This window comes from Pseudopipra pipra, chromosome 3 (assembly GCF_036250125.1).
Source record: "Pseudopipra pipra isolate bDixPip1 chromosome 3, bDixPip1.hap1, whole genome shotgun sequence".
Classification (NCBI taxonomy): Eukaryota; Metazoa; Chordata; class Aves; order Passeriformes; family Pipridae; genus Pseudopipra; species Pseudopipra pipra.
Genome location: NC_087551.1, coordinates 57,346,177 through 57,359,418, shown reverse-complemented (window position 1 = coordinate 57,359,418; position 13,242 = coordinate 57,346,177). Strand labels below are relative to the sequence as shown.

Below are 13,242 nucleotides of genomic sequence, written 5' to 3'. Positions count from 1 at the left end.
AGAAAAAAAAATTCTCAACTAAGGAAAGTGTAATTGAGGTTTTTCTTCTACTTTTTTTTATAGAAGATAATTTTAAACTCATGAAATTCTTTGCTTGGTTGTTAGCAAAACAAAAATAATTCTATTTATTGCATTATTAGAATCCATAAGAGCTTTTTGAGGGAAATCCCAGCACATTTTTGGTGAAACTGTAAATATTCTGGGTACGCATGGATTTACATTGACTTTTTACATTCGTTAGTGCTGCTTTCCTTAATATCATGTTGTCCAAAAAGTACTCTTTGTAAAAGTCAGTTTCTATGTATTAGGAAATTTTAAGGACTGTAGTTGTGCAGATTATTTTCCTTACATCTGTCTTGGGTTAAGACAATCCCTTCTATTTTGGATTAGTAGACCAGATTGCTTTTATCCTACTGAGCAGCTGCAGACCAGAATTGCTCAGTTTGAGTAAACTTGTCTTCTGTTTGAGCTAAGTAGGTTCATTTTACTAGCCAAAATATTTACCGAAAACCCCAAACAAACAAATACAACCAGTAGTTTTGAAACTTTAGTTTGGGTCTACAAATTTTGTTAGTTTTTGGGTCTTCAATTTGTTAGTTCTTTTCTTAGCTGGGGACTAGGTAAAAACATATGAGAGCTGCATTTATTACCTGGCAGTTTGTTATTGATGCTTGAGAGAAGAATTTGGCTTGACCCCTTTGTGCACTAATGGGAAGAATCCTATACCACACCGCATGATGTAAGAAGTCATTTCCATTTCCTGACTGCCATTAATTCTGTTGGTACTGTAACGATAACAATGCCAATGTTCTAAACTCTCTAATTCTCAATTGATTTTGGTTTCTAAGTACTTTGTGAAGTCTAAACTATGATTTCCTCTCAGTTATTTTCAATGCGACTTACATGCCTAGTTATTACTAAGTTGTCTTAGGTGTAGAAAATCCCTTAAGAAGTTAGAAATTCTGGTTCAGCTCAGTGAGATGTGAGTTTCTTAAATCTAAATGACTGTTAAAACAGATCTTAAGGAATTTTTAAAAACATTTTACAAAAGCTTCACTTAAAAAAACCCTAACAAACAAAAAGCCCAGAACAGACAGAGGACACGAATTTGTTGAGAAAGCTCTGCTGTCAAAGTATTGCTTCTATGGTATTTTTCTGCTCCTTGCACCAATTACACCACCTTTGTCTTTCCTTAACAGACAATTGAAAACCATGACACCCTGCAAAAATTCAAGAGTCAAGGTACTTGTAACACTTTTTTAGTGACTCCTTACACTCCAGCTTTTTTATTCTTAACTTTCCTTTCATCAACACAGTGCGGTTTGATGTCATGGGAATTGCACCTTCAGGTTTTTGTACCTTCTCCATAGCTTGATGTTCTTGATGTGGTAAGAACTGAGACAGCCCTGTTAGCTCCTGGTATATTCAGTTCTGTCTTCATTTGGACCATGGTAACAGCATTGCATTCAACATTGTAATAAATTATTGTTTCAAGATGCTAACTTCTGTAATTAAGGAGTTTCGATGTTCTGGAGAAAGTTTTAGTAGGTGGCTTTACTTCCTAAATTGAAAGAGATTCATGGAGTAGGATGTGGAACCTGTAAATGATTGTGTTACTATATTTCAGGCCAAAGATACTGTTTTTATAATGGCTGCTTTTGAAAGCACATCACTATTGGAGGTGTGCTTACACTTGCCAAATAATTATTTTATAGGAGAATGTTTTTCTACTCCCATTCTGGCTTAACTTTCAACATGTTCTCTGACAGATAAAAATAATCCCTGCTTTTGACCTTCTCACAGGATTTCTGCAGAACTTGTGTGAATGGAGGCTAAAATCTTTGAAGAGCACAAGCATCTTCTTTTAAGATCAGAACCTGGTCAGACACCAGAAGCTGTATAGGAGAGACAAACTGCAGGGAGAGATACAGCAATTGGCTGCCATGTAGAAATACTGGAGCCTTTTTTATTATTTAATTGTATACTTATTCTATTATCTGAATTGGATTTCAGCTAATCTTCTGTAAATGCATGTAAGCAATCAATGCTCTCTCTGGATTTAATACTGCTGCTTTTGCATTTTGTGAAGATCACTTTCTAATTTAGGACTTTTCCTACTGCATCTTCTCTGTCAATTTTGGTAGCCTTGCTCCTTGTTTAGAAGCTCTGACCAGATCTGAAAGTCCATGCAGTGAATTGAGGTTATAATCCAGTAGCTCATATGTAATGCCTCTGATCTTTATCCTTTTTGGAGGTACTTCAGTGGAGTCTCTTTGTGATGATGTTGTATCTGTCCTCACTGTGCTCTGTGAGAAGCTCCAGGCTGTCATAAAGTGAGTTATTTCAGTTTATAATTTCAATTTATTACCTGGAATTTGAGAGTTTCATTGATACATGTGATTGTACTGTTGTAGTTCTGGAATTAGGGAGCAAAGCTGGGGTTAAACAAAGTGTTTACTAGAGGAAATATTGCTCATGATGCATTCATTTAATCCTTGCTTGAAATAAGGAGTTAATTTGCCTTCTTTGTGCACTGTTCAGCTTTAAAAAGCTTCCAGTAAGTCTAACCTGTAAGGAACTTCCATACAGCAGCAAAATACTTATCAAAGGAGAAGTTTTCTGGCTGGAAGCAACTGTCACAGAAAGAATAACAAGAGCCATGGAAAGACCTAACAGAAACTATATTCAGAACGAATTAATATGTACTTCTTAGAAAGGCACCATTTATCCAGTTGAAGTAATTTGCATTATCAAAGAATTCCTTAAATTTAGGAATATCATACACTCTACTTACTTGGAAATGCATGAGCATAACTTTAAAATGGGGTTATTATGGGCAGTAATAGAGTGTTATATGCTCTACAGTTTTCAGGAACTTACAGAGCCAGAAACAGCACAGACATCTGTGTGCAAATTTTCTATAGACTTTTCTCCCACAAGTGTCTCTAATTACAGCAAGATTTGAAAGGGAAGAGTGCCTTACTTAGCATTATTTAATCAGTATCAACATATGTGAAAATAAAATCAGGAGTGCAGGGATGCCCTATGCATGCAGTGTCAACTGCAAGATGATGATGATGATCTGCATTAAGGCACATTGTAAGAAGTGTATCAGTTCCAGGCATCCACAGGTCCTTTAGTATGCTTTCTCATGAAGTTTACTTTATATTTTTGGTTCTGACAGAGTAACTGGCAAGGCCCTGAAAGGTAGCTATGTTATCATGCAACTTTCTGCCTGTAGACATTGACTTCTGACAATTGTGGCTGTCACCAAGAAAAGAGGAAAAAATAACCAGAAAAGAGGAAAAAATAACCAGAAGAGAGCAGCCTAAATGTGCTTCAGATTATCTGAAGACACTATCCAAGTTCAAAATCCTCTATTGTCTCCTTTTCCTCTGTTTAAGGCTTCCTACCTTCTCAAGTTTAGATTGAATTTGAGTAGTTACTTCTGTTTTATTCTTCCTCTTTTTTCACTGAGATTTTTTTTAAAGTAGCAGATCACTGCATGTGGTCAGTACAAAATAAATGGGATGATGGTGATCACACCCTTATAAATGGATAGAAAGAAGCAAAATAAATCAAATACTGTAAAGTATGGTATAATTTTCAAGTGAACTTAGTTATTTTAGAAAATTAAATAATCTTTGTTTTAATATGATGTGAATGGGATCTTTTTGCCAGCGACAATCGGCAACTTCAGCTTCTTTACTTGGAGTGCATCCTTTCCATGTTAAACAGCTTCTCTCCCAGCATGCACCAGCACAAAGGATTCACTGATCTAATATGGTGAGTACATCTGAAGACTAATGCAAATACTAAGTTTGTAAATATAAGAGGACCTTCTCCCCCAGCCATGCAAACAAACCTGTAATAAGCCTCCAGATGTGAGCAGAGCTTGATGTTAAACTACTGTCAGTTCTTTCTGTGCTTCATATAAGATTGGGTAGGACCTTCTGCTTAGCGAGCACATTAAATCCTGGTAGTGAATTCCTGTAATGAAGTCCAGTGTATTTATCCAGAACAGAAAATCTATTATGCTTTCTGCACTAGTTTGGATTTGTGTGTGGCATTAAACACAAAGATATTCTGCTTGTCATAGGAGTGTCCTGTAGAGATTCTTACTGGTCTGATGCAGTAATACAGGAAGATAAGCAAAATTAATGTCAAGTGATGGGCTGGTGACCAGAAATGCTTATGACCTGCATTGTGTAAGGGCTGAGGCTAAAGAATCTTCATGATGCTACCCCTTTAATCAAGAAATGCTCTTTTTTATACACTTCACCAGAAAGGCTTGATGTCTTTAGTGCTCATATCTACCTCTAAATTGTTTGATACCATCACCTCAGAGCACCTTAAATAATCCTTTTCCTTCTTTTTATTTGAAATAGTGGAGTTTTTATAGCCTGTGGATAATTGAGTCATAGTAATAAAGCAAGAATGTAGCTAATATGCAGTTCCTTGCAGTCCATGCCCGTCTTGTGACTTTGTCAGGTGACTGTATTAAGGAAAGATATATGTGACTGTTAATGGCAAATGTGTTTCTTGTACTTTGACTGTGTAATTTTTGAAATTGAAGTGTTTGACCTGGGCCCAGTTCTAAGGATGGAATATGTAATGGCACCCATAACTTCCCTTGCTGTCCCAGGAACATCAGTGACTGCTGGACTGGGAGGTCTTCAGGTTGATAACACTTGGCAGTGTTGCACAGGGACCCTGTGCTGAGGCCTCTTAGAGCTCTAATGTAAGAGCAGAACTCTCTTTTTCATGAAAAATCCACTTCAGAAGTTTCTGCCTTTGAATTTCACCCAACCCTTTGTTTATGCTTATGTGACTGACTGTGGGGCCATCGTATAAGCAAGGTCACTGAAATGATCTTGGTTAAAAGAAAACACTTCCTGTTTTATTTTAAGTCTGCATCATTTTGATGATCCAGTTCATGCTGCAAATCTGCAGGTGTTTGTAACTGTGTACCTTCAGGGCAACCCTCCAGGTCTTCTTCAGGGAATTCTTAATCTGCATTGCTGCCAAGGAATATGCATCCTTCCAGCGACCTGCTTAAGTGGGAGGAAAAAAACCCAAAGCACTAGGAAGACATGGAACAGTTTAAACTGCGAACATCGTTTTGAATATATAGTAGTATAAGTACACACCAAACATTACCAATCTGGTGAAGTTGTGATCCCAACTGGTAGCTGTTGTTATTCTTAAATGAGCCGTTGCCTAAATGCACATACACAGCTTTCTCTCTGACTGGTGCTTTATAGTCAGTTCTCAACAGAAGATAAAGAAGGGAGCGGACAGAGAAGATTTACCTCTGTTCTTCTGACAGTGTTCTGCATAGTTTGATACAGATACACTTTGATAGGACTAAGATGTTTGGGGAATATATTGGTGTTACAGCCTGTGATTACACCTACTTTGAGACAGGCACATTTCTTTAAACAATAAGTGTGAATTGATGTGATTTGAAATGTTCCTGGTTGGAGAAATAAATAAGCAGACTTAAAGTCATTATCTGATTCTGATTAAAGCTGTTTTTCTTTCTGTGACTTCAGGAAGCCAAGCTGCTTCAGCAATCATGTTAAGAGAAGCAACAAAAATTCTGGACTGCATAAAAATCTTGAGAAAATAAAATGTACTTACCTGTGAGGATATATTTACAAATCGTTACCTGTCATTGGGTGCTTGCTCTAGGTGCTAGCTTGAACCTCTGAGACATGGGTGAAAACCAAGTTTGGGACTCATTCTAATGCAGCACTTGGCTTCATAAATTAAGGTCTTGCAGACTGAAGTAAAATGTCAAGTGCATGAGTGCAAAGCTGAAATAACAGCTAATGGAGGAAAGTGCTGAGTTGGCTTTGGCTCTGCCAAAGAAGAGTGATCTGCTGGTGTTGAATCACTTAACATGAGTGCTCATGCAGAAAGACAGTTGATTATTTAGTGTATAGTGGCATATGAGTAGTTATTGTGCACTCTTTGAGTTATTGTCGACAGCTTTAATTATGTTTTCAAAAGCCAGCTAAACAAGAGTCTCACAGCTAAGGGTGCTTACTAAAATACATGCATGTGCAGTTCAGTGGTGGAACATTAGGTCTTCTAGTTAACATAGATTAGTACTTGTTTGGTCAGGTTTTTTAAAGCTCCTGAGTTGGACTGAAGAAGAGATGCTTAGCAGTAGAAACCTGGAATTTCTACCTCACCATCATGTTTCTAAAGCACCCAAAGGTATTTCCATATGTACTATCATGCTGATGCTTGGGAGATGAAAAAAGCCTGGCATAATTTGTTGTTCTATCTAAACACTGCTGTTGACTAATCATTAAAACAAGAGCGTGTTATCTCATTTAACCATGGGCTATTTTCAATCTGTTCTTGTGAGATTATTTTTTTCTGTTTACCATCTGCTGCTGTTCTCTTTCTCAGGAAGCAACTGTGTCCAGCCCTAGTAGTAATCTTGGGAAATCCAATCCATGACAAAACTATCACCTCTGCCCACAGCAGCATCTGTCTTGAGGCTGATTCACCTTCGTCAGGGATCTCTGATCATGGCCGAGGTTCAGGTTGTTCCTCCACAGCACCTGCTCTTAGTGGGCCCGTTGCACGGACCATATATTATATTGCAGCAGAACTGGTTCGACTGATGGGGTCAGTGGAATCCATGAAGCCTGTGCTACAGTCTCTATATCACCGGATTTTGCTTTACCCACCACCTCAACATAGAGTAGAAGCCATCAAAATTATGAAAGAGGTAGGATAATCACATGTGCAAGTCCAGGCAGGTAAAGCAAAATGTTTATTTAACAGTAAATGTTGCTGAAATGTGTATACCAATCCATTTCAAACCTTCCCACCTAGGGATGTTGCAATCGTCCTTTCTGAGCAGAGCTGTTACATCAACACCACTCTGACAAATATCTTTAGTTTTATGAAACCATAATAGCTCTATTTTTCTCCATAATGCAAGTTACTGTGGCAACTCCATCAGTGTTTGTGCTGTGGTACTGCATGGAGCAGATCCTATCGCTGCGTCATGACTGCTCTTTTGGGTGAGATAGAGCATAATGAACCAGTTCGCAGCTTCTTTGGCATCTTTCCCCACTCTCTGCTCTTGCTAGAAGGAAACATTCATCTTCACAATGTAGTTTCCAGGCATTAAGGTGGATATATGCTTTGATTACTTGCCATTTTTTTGAACTGCAATTTCTTTGAGCATTTTTTGAATAGCCACAAGGAAGCTGCTAATGGCTTAAGCAGCCATTTCAAGACCAGTCCTTTCTGGCCTCTTGCCCAGTGCCTCTGAGAGCACTAGAACTGGAGCACAGTGAGACTTGTTTGAGCACCAGCTGAAATCATGGACTCTTCCATTCCACGTGGGAGCTTTCTTCTCATGTTGTGTAACACAAGGCAACTTACGTAATTTGTAGGAACAGTGGTATCTCTTAGAGAGTTTTTCTTCTAGCTTCTGCATACCTAGGCTGTTCTGTTTCTGAAGATCTCTCTTAACACCACACAGCCACCCACTCCACTGTCTGAACTAGCAGTCATCCTTTCATTTGTCTTTCTCTAGTTTTAAATAGTAGCAAGATGATAACTGAAGTTTTAGGAAAAGCTTAGTCTAATGTTGTTTCCTGCAGGATGTATCTGTTGCCTCTTTGGGCTTATTAATACGTGCTCGTTTGTAATGCCTTCTCATTGTATTTCATGGTGGGCATTAACAAGGTGCTACCCAGCAGGTTGAGTCTGAAGGAATGCCCATCTTTGCATGGCTCTATAATTTTGTAACTAGGTGACTGAAGAGAAAGGTTCTTTTTGGTATAAGCTATAGTGCAAAATGTTTATTTAGGCATAAAAATTCTCTTGTGTGCAATATCAATTGAAACATATTCAGTCAAAAATATAAAGCACTGAAGAGCATTCTGTATGTGATTTTTGCTGAATATTCTGCTCTTCTCTGTTTGTTTTTCTGCTTTTAAAAACAGGAATGGTAGCTTTAATAAATAGAACATCAGTGTGCTGCTTTCCTTCGCTGTGGGAAGTTACAGCACTGCTGCCTCGGGTTTAATGCTTGATAGAATTATGACTTACTTATTGTATTTAAATAATGCTTAGATAATGTGTTTCCTTTTTTTTCAGATACTTGGCAGTCCTCGTCAGCTTTGTGATTTGGCAGGGCCCTGCTCTTCTGAATCAGAATCCAAGAAGAGGTCTATTTCTAAAAGGAAGTCCCATCTGGATCTTCTCAAGCTGTATGCTTTGTTTCCTCCCGTAGCCTCTTCTCTCTTAAGCCTGTGCACGCAGGACACTTAAGCAGTTGTACCTTCAGGAGCATACCCAATATGAGCCAGGGTATCTCCCTGGTTAAATAAGCTGTGAAAATGGAAAAGGGGTAAAAGCTCTTACTGGTTTGTCATCACTCTGAGCCTATTTGTAAAGGCATAGATAACTACATTGTGGAGTTTTTAAAAATACCCAAATACGTTGTTTTACAGTTGGAAATTTTTGGCTATGGGTCCCTAAACTTGCAATGAAATAACCGTGTGTTTATTTAGAGGTACATTTCCAAAATGAAGTCAAAGGGGATCATAGAAAATTTAAACATTGTCAGATTGAGCAAGAAGGGTAGTCAGCTCTTGTAAAGATCATATCTTGTAGACAAAATAATTTTCAGGACACAGATCACTTTAAATTTAGTTCATTTGGGTGCTGAGATTTTTTTTACAGTTAAAGTGTTTGTCTCTAAGGGAGAACATGCTGTGCATGCTGGTTTCCCTGGTTGGCACTTTGGCACTCCCTTTACAGAATGGCCATGTTTGCATGAGATACTTAATAATTTGTTCTAATACTGATTGTCTTTCTTGGGAGTAGTCCTATAGGATAAGTTCACTTCATTTTTTTCCTGGTTATGGAGGGATGGTGTTGAATGACAGAGATGTGCTCCTTATAGGTGTTGCATCACTTAAATGAACTCTGTATTGATTGCAGTATCATGGATGGGATGACGGAAGCGTGCATCAAAGGTGGTATTGAAGCATGTTATGCTTCTGTGTCCTGCGTCTTTGCCCTGCTTGGAGCATTAGATGAGCTGAGCCAAGGGAGGGGTCTTAGTGAAGAGCAGATCCAGCTGCTGCTCCAGCGCTTAGAAGAATTGAAGGATGGGACTGAAACGAGCAGGGACTCCATGGAAATCAATGATGCTGACTTCAGGTGGCAGAGGCGCATCCTGTCCTCAGAAAATCCTGCCTGGGAATCAGGAAATGAGAAGAGTCCTGATATTAGCATTAGCGTTACCACAGACACTGGTCAGACTACTTTGGAAGGGGATATGGGACAGACGACTCCAGAGGATAATCCAGAAAGTCAAAAAAACTCACTGGCATCTCCAGCTGGACATGAAAGCAAAGAGATTCATTACAGAGAACCAGAGTCAGAAACCATTGACCAGCCAGATGTTGTTCAAAGAAGCCACACCATAGTCTATCCAGATATAACTAATTTCTTATCAGTTGATTGCAAGACCCGGTCCTATGGATCCAGATACAGTGAAAGTAACTTCAGTGTAGATGACCAGGACCTTTCTAGGACTGAGTTTGATTCATGTGATCAGTATTCCATGGCAGCAGAAAAGGATTCAGGCAGGTCTGATGTCTCAGACATAGGCTCTGACAATTGCTCCCTGGCTGATGAGGAGCAGACACCACGGGATTGTCCAGGTCACAGGTCCTTACGTACTGCTGCTCTCTCTCTGAAATTGCTGAAAAGCCAAGAAGCAGACCAACACAGCGCACGGCTGTTTATCCAGTCACTTGAAGCTCTCCTTCCTCGGCTTATAGCTCTTTCCAGTGTAGCAGAAGTGGATGAAGCACTGCAGAGCTTCTCTTCAACATTCTGCTCAGGTTTGCAAGCAAATACTTACTGTCTAACCAGCATGCACACTCTGACAGCACTGTACACAGAATCTCCTGTAGGATTTCATCTTCAGAGAATATCCAGAATAAGGAGGTTTGGGCTTTACAGAATACATTCCTTCACAGCAACACACTTCATTTAGGGCAAAGCAAATTGAATATGCAGTCACTGATTCAAAGTGAGGTCAATCCATTGACTCTTAACAGGCTCTGGATTACATCCTCTATAAAGAAATGAAATTTTCTGTAGTAAAATACCTTTTCCCATGTCTGTAAAGATCTGTTGAGAAGATTTGCACATGCTGTTGTTAAAGAGGTTGGGGTTGCCTTTTAGCATGAAAGGGATGTGGGGAATACCATCACCTGTTTTGAATGAGATGTAAGTACCTCAGTACATCACTGCATTACTGTTAATAATGCCAGCCTCACGAGAAAGGTGATAACAGCAGTAAGCTCTTGAAAGGATAGGAAAAGAGGAGAGGCACTATTCTTCACTATTCTGTTTTTCTTAATGTTGTTGTCTAATACAACAGGAAATGCAAAGCTCAAAGCCCAGATAAAGTGAAAAATTAAGATCTTACCTTTTAAGAGTTTAAATACCTTCAGTTCTTTCATGGTTAGAACCTTTGGGATCTTGACTTGTCAAACAAACAGAAAAAAGTCATGTAAAGGCTAGTTTGTCCTGTTGATAGTATATTTAAAGTGTGTGTAAATATATATATTTAGAAGCATTTTGTTCTCCTGACAGTGGCCAAAGTGGAAATGTTTGCTAAAATATATTTCTCTGTTTCTTTAACTTACTTTACCGCAATTGCCATTCCTATTGCTCCTTTCCTAATCATTGCTTCATTCATTTGTGCTCCCTCACATTAAACTCATACAGAGTCAGAAGGGCTGCCTCCCATCACCATACAGCAAAATTTAGATATGAAGCTGGGCAAATAAGCTGATATTCCTGATATCCTGCTTAAATGCTGCCCAATTAAGCTCTAATTCAGGAAGATGACAGATGGTATTCTTAAGAAACATTAGCCATTTTATATTATAGAAAGGAAATACCCTAAAGGAAGCAATAATGTTACTTTCCTAATTGAGGCAGTCAAGAGTGCCCTTTCTGTCATGAGGATTTCTTTTACCTGAAAAACAGTGATCTTGAGTTTATGCTGAAAGACCAGTGCTAGACCTCTGGCTCAAACTTTTGTGCACCTGTTCCCTCATGCATGAATGAGTATGCTGTTTCTTTTCCGTTTTGTCTGTTAAGTCTTTTTAGAGTGTTTTAAAGCATTGGAAGATGTGGACCTAGGAGAATTCCAGATTTTTAAGGCTAAACATAGGGTTTTTTGCTGGCATTAATGCCATTATGACTAATACAGTGAGAAAGATGGAAGAATATAAATCAATTATTGCGTTAAAGCCATAATTTGTGTTTTGTACATATCTGTTAAAAAGATACCTAGTCTTGGACTTAGACTGTTGAGAGAGACCTTTCACTTTCCTAAGAAAGCCACGCATGACTAAATCTGTACTTTAAAGATGTACACCATGTTTCCACATGGATTTGGTGAAGTACTCTTAGAAGACACCACTCATTAAGGAATCATGGAAAAGTAGAGCAGCAAGTTACTGTATTAAGACATCCTAGAAGAGGTATCCTGGGGTTTTCATGGAGATGTGGCTGACGCAGAGTTGTACTTTTGTGCTCTCGTAAGATCTGTGTGGTTCCTGTTTCAGTTGGATACCTGGAATGAGACTCAATCCAGCTGAAACAGTCCTTTAACTTGTACATCAGATCTTAAGCGAATGTCCATCAGTCCTCCTGAGGTGAGAACTTGTGTTCCTGTGTATGTGAGAGAACCATGAGTTTGTAGACCGGTTAGAGAGAGAGACTTACTAAAGTTGAAACAAACGTCAGGGGGTAGGAACACCCCTTGGAGAGCTTCCAAGACACCTATCTGATCTGCCTCTATAAGCAACGTTGAGGTCCTTATTTCAGGAGTCCTTTGTTAGCACCAGCAATTCAAGGCACAAATTTTAGATGATGAAGTTAGAGGGACTGATCCTATTCATTGTATATACAACATTTATTCATGTGTAATTCTTGAAGAATACATTAGGAAATTTGAATATTTCTTAAAATTCAAGTTGAGAAAAGAAGCAGGTGCAGTTCTGAGACCAGTCAGAACAGAAGCAATATTTTTGTGTTTCTGGGAGACCTTATTTAACTGCTTTATTTCATTTCCCAATTTCTCTTACACTTTTGGGGAAAAATATGATTTAGTAGTCTTTCCTACAAACTAGGTTCTTAGATAGCACTTCAATATTAGTATGTTTTCATAGGATTGAAGAGCAATGAAAGGAGGTAGGAATTTGAGGGACTGCCATGGGACTATAAGCATTGAAAAAGTGAAGTCAGCTAAACAGAGTTATAGTGAAATTAAGATTTGCAAGTAAGCTAGTTAACTCCTAAATTAACACCTTAGGAATAAGTTCACACCTCTTTTCAGTTTTGATTCCATAGTTTTTAGAGGCAAGGTTTCTGCTGGTAACATCAGCTGATCTTCTGCTTTTGAGATCTCAGAATCTCTTAAATGCAGTTTGTTTCCCCATATTTTAGAGGAAACTGGGGATCATATTTTTCCTAAGCACTTTTTGGTGCTACTAATATGTAGTATCCACTTTTCTGTGCAGTTCTACACCTTCTTTTTTAATTGTAGTCTTGTATTGTTGCACAATTTTTAAAATATTTTAATGCAAAGTAGAGTGGGTTTTTTTGTGTTTTTTTTTTTTTTCTTTTACATGCCTCTCTGCCTTGAGGTTTTTATTACTCTAGCAGATTCTAGTCTTAAAGATAAGACATCAAATCAATGAGAGTTAAGATAGCCACATCAATATCATGATCCTCCATCCAACAAAGTATTAAGATTCATCTTTGCCTTCAGCAATGAAATCACTAGAGCTACTCACAGGCTACTTTCAAGCACGTGGTTGCAGTTTTGGTTAAAGATTCTCTGTTAATGTTCACCATGAGAAATCTACCCCAAGTACATGCCAGCCTGTGTGGGTATGGTTTGTAGCCAGCCCTATCACTCCTCTTCCACAAAGGTTGCTCCCCTGAACAGTTATTCATCTTTTAGACCCACCCTGGAACAGTTACTCTCTTTCTAAATCCACCCTCAAACAGTTACTCACCTTATCCACGCCCCCAAAGTGACGACAGTGGAAAGTCCGAGAAGGCAGCAGCACAGAGCTTTCAAACCCTCACGAGGCAAGAAAAACATTTGCTTCTTTTCTGTGTGTGGATTTTTTTTTTTAATGTTAATGGTTTGTTGTATTTTGT

The 13,242-nt window shown here is 38.6% G+C and overlaps 1 protein-coding gene across 6 annotated transcripts in view; it reads left to right on the top strand.

Moving 5' to 3' along the window:
* Window positions 1–13,242, top strand: part of ARFGEF3 (ARFGEF family member 3) — a 91,373-nt gene that overhangs the window by 38,798 nt on the left and 39,333 nt on the right. For 4 of the 6 annotated variants that reach the window (XM_064649328.1, XM_064649327.1, XM_064649325.1 and 1 more), the window contains 7 exons: window positions 1,200–1,242; window positions 2,255–2,333; window positions 3,682–3,786; window positions 6,424–6,748; window positions 8,134–8,246; window positions 8,983–9,893; window positions 13,087–13,170. In XM_064649328.1, coding sequence (XP_064505398.1) covers window positions 1,200–1,242; window positions 2,255–2,333; window positions 3,682–3,786; window positions 6,424–6,748; window positions 8,134–8,246; window positions 8,983–9,893; window positions 13,087–13,170 — 1,660 coding nt within the window. The remainder of the gene's footprint in view (window positions 1–1,199; window positions 1,243–2,254; window positions 2,334–3,681; window positions 3,787–6,423; window positions 6,749–8,133; window positions 8,247–8,982; window positions 9,894–13,086; window positions 13,171–13,242) is intronic. The other 2 variants (XM_064649326.1, XM_064649329.1) reach the window with 1 other exon arrangement.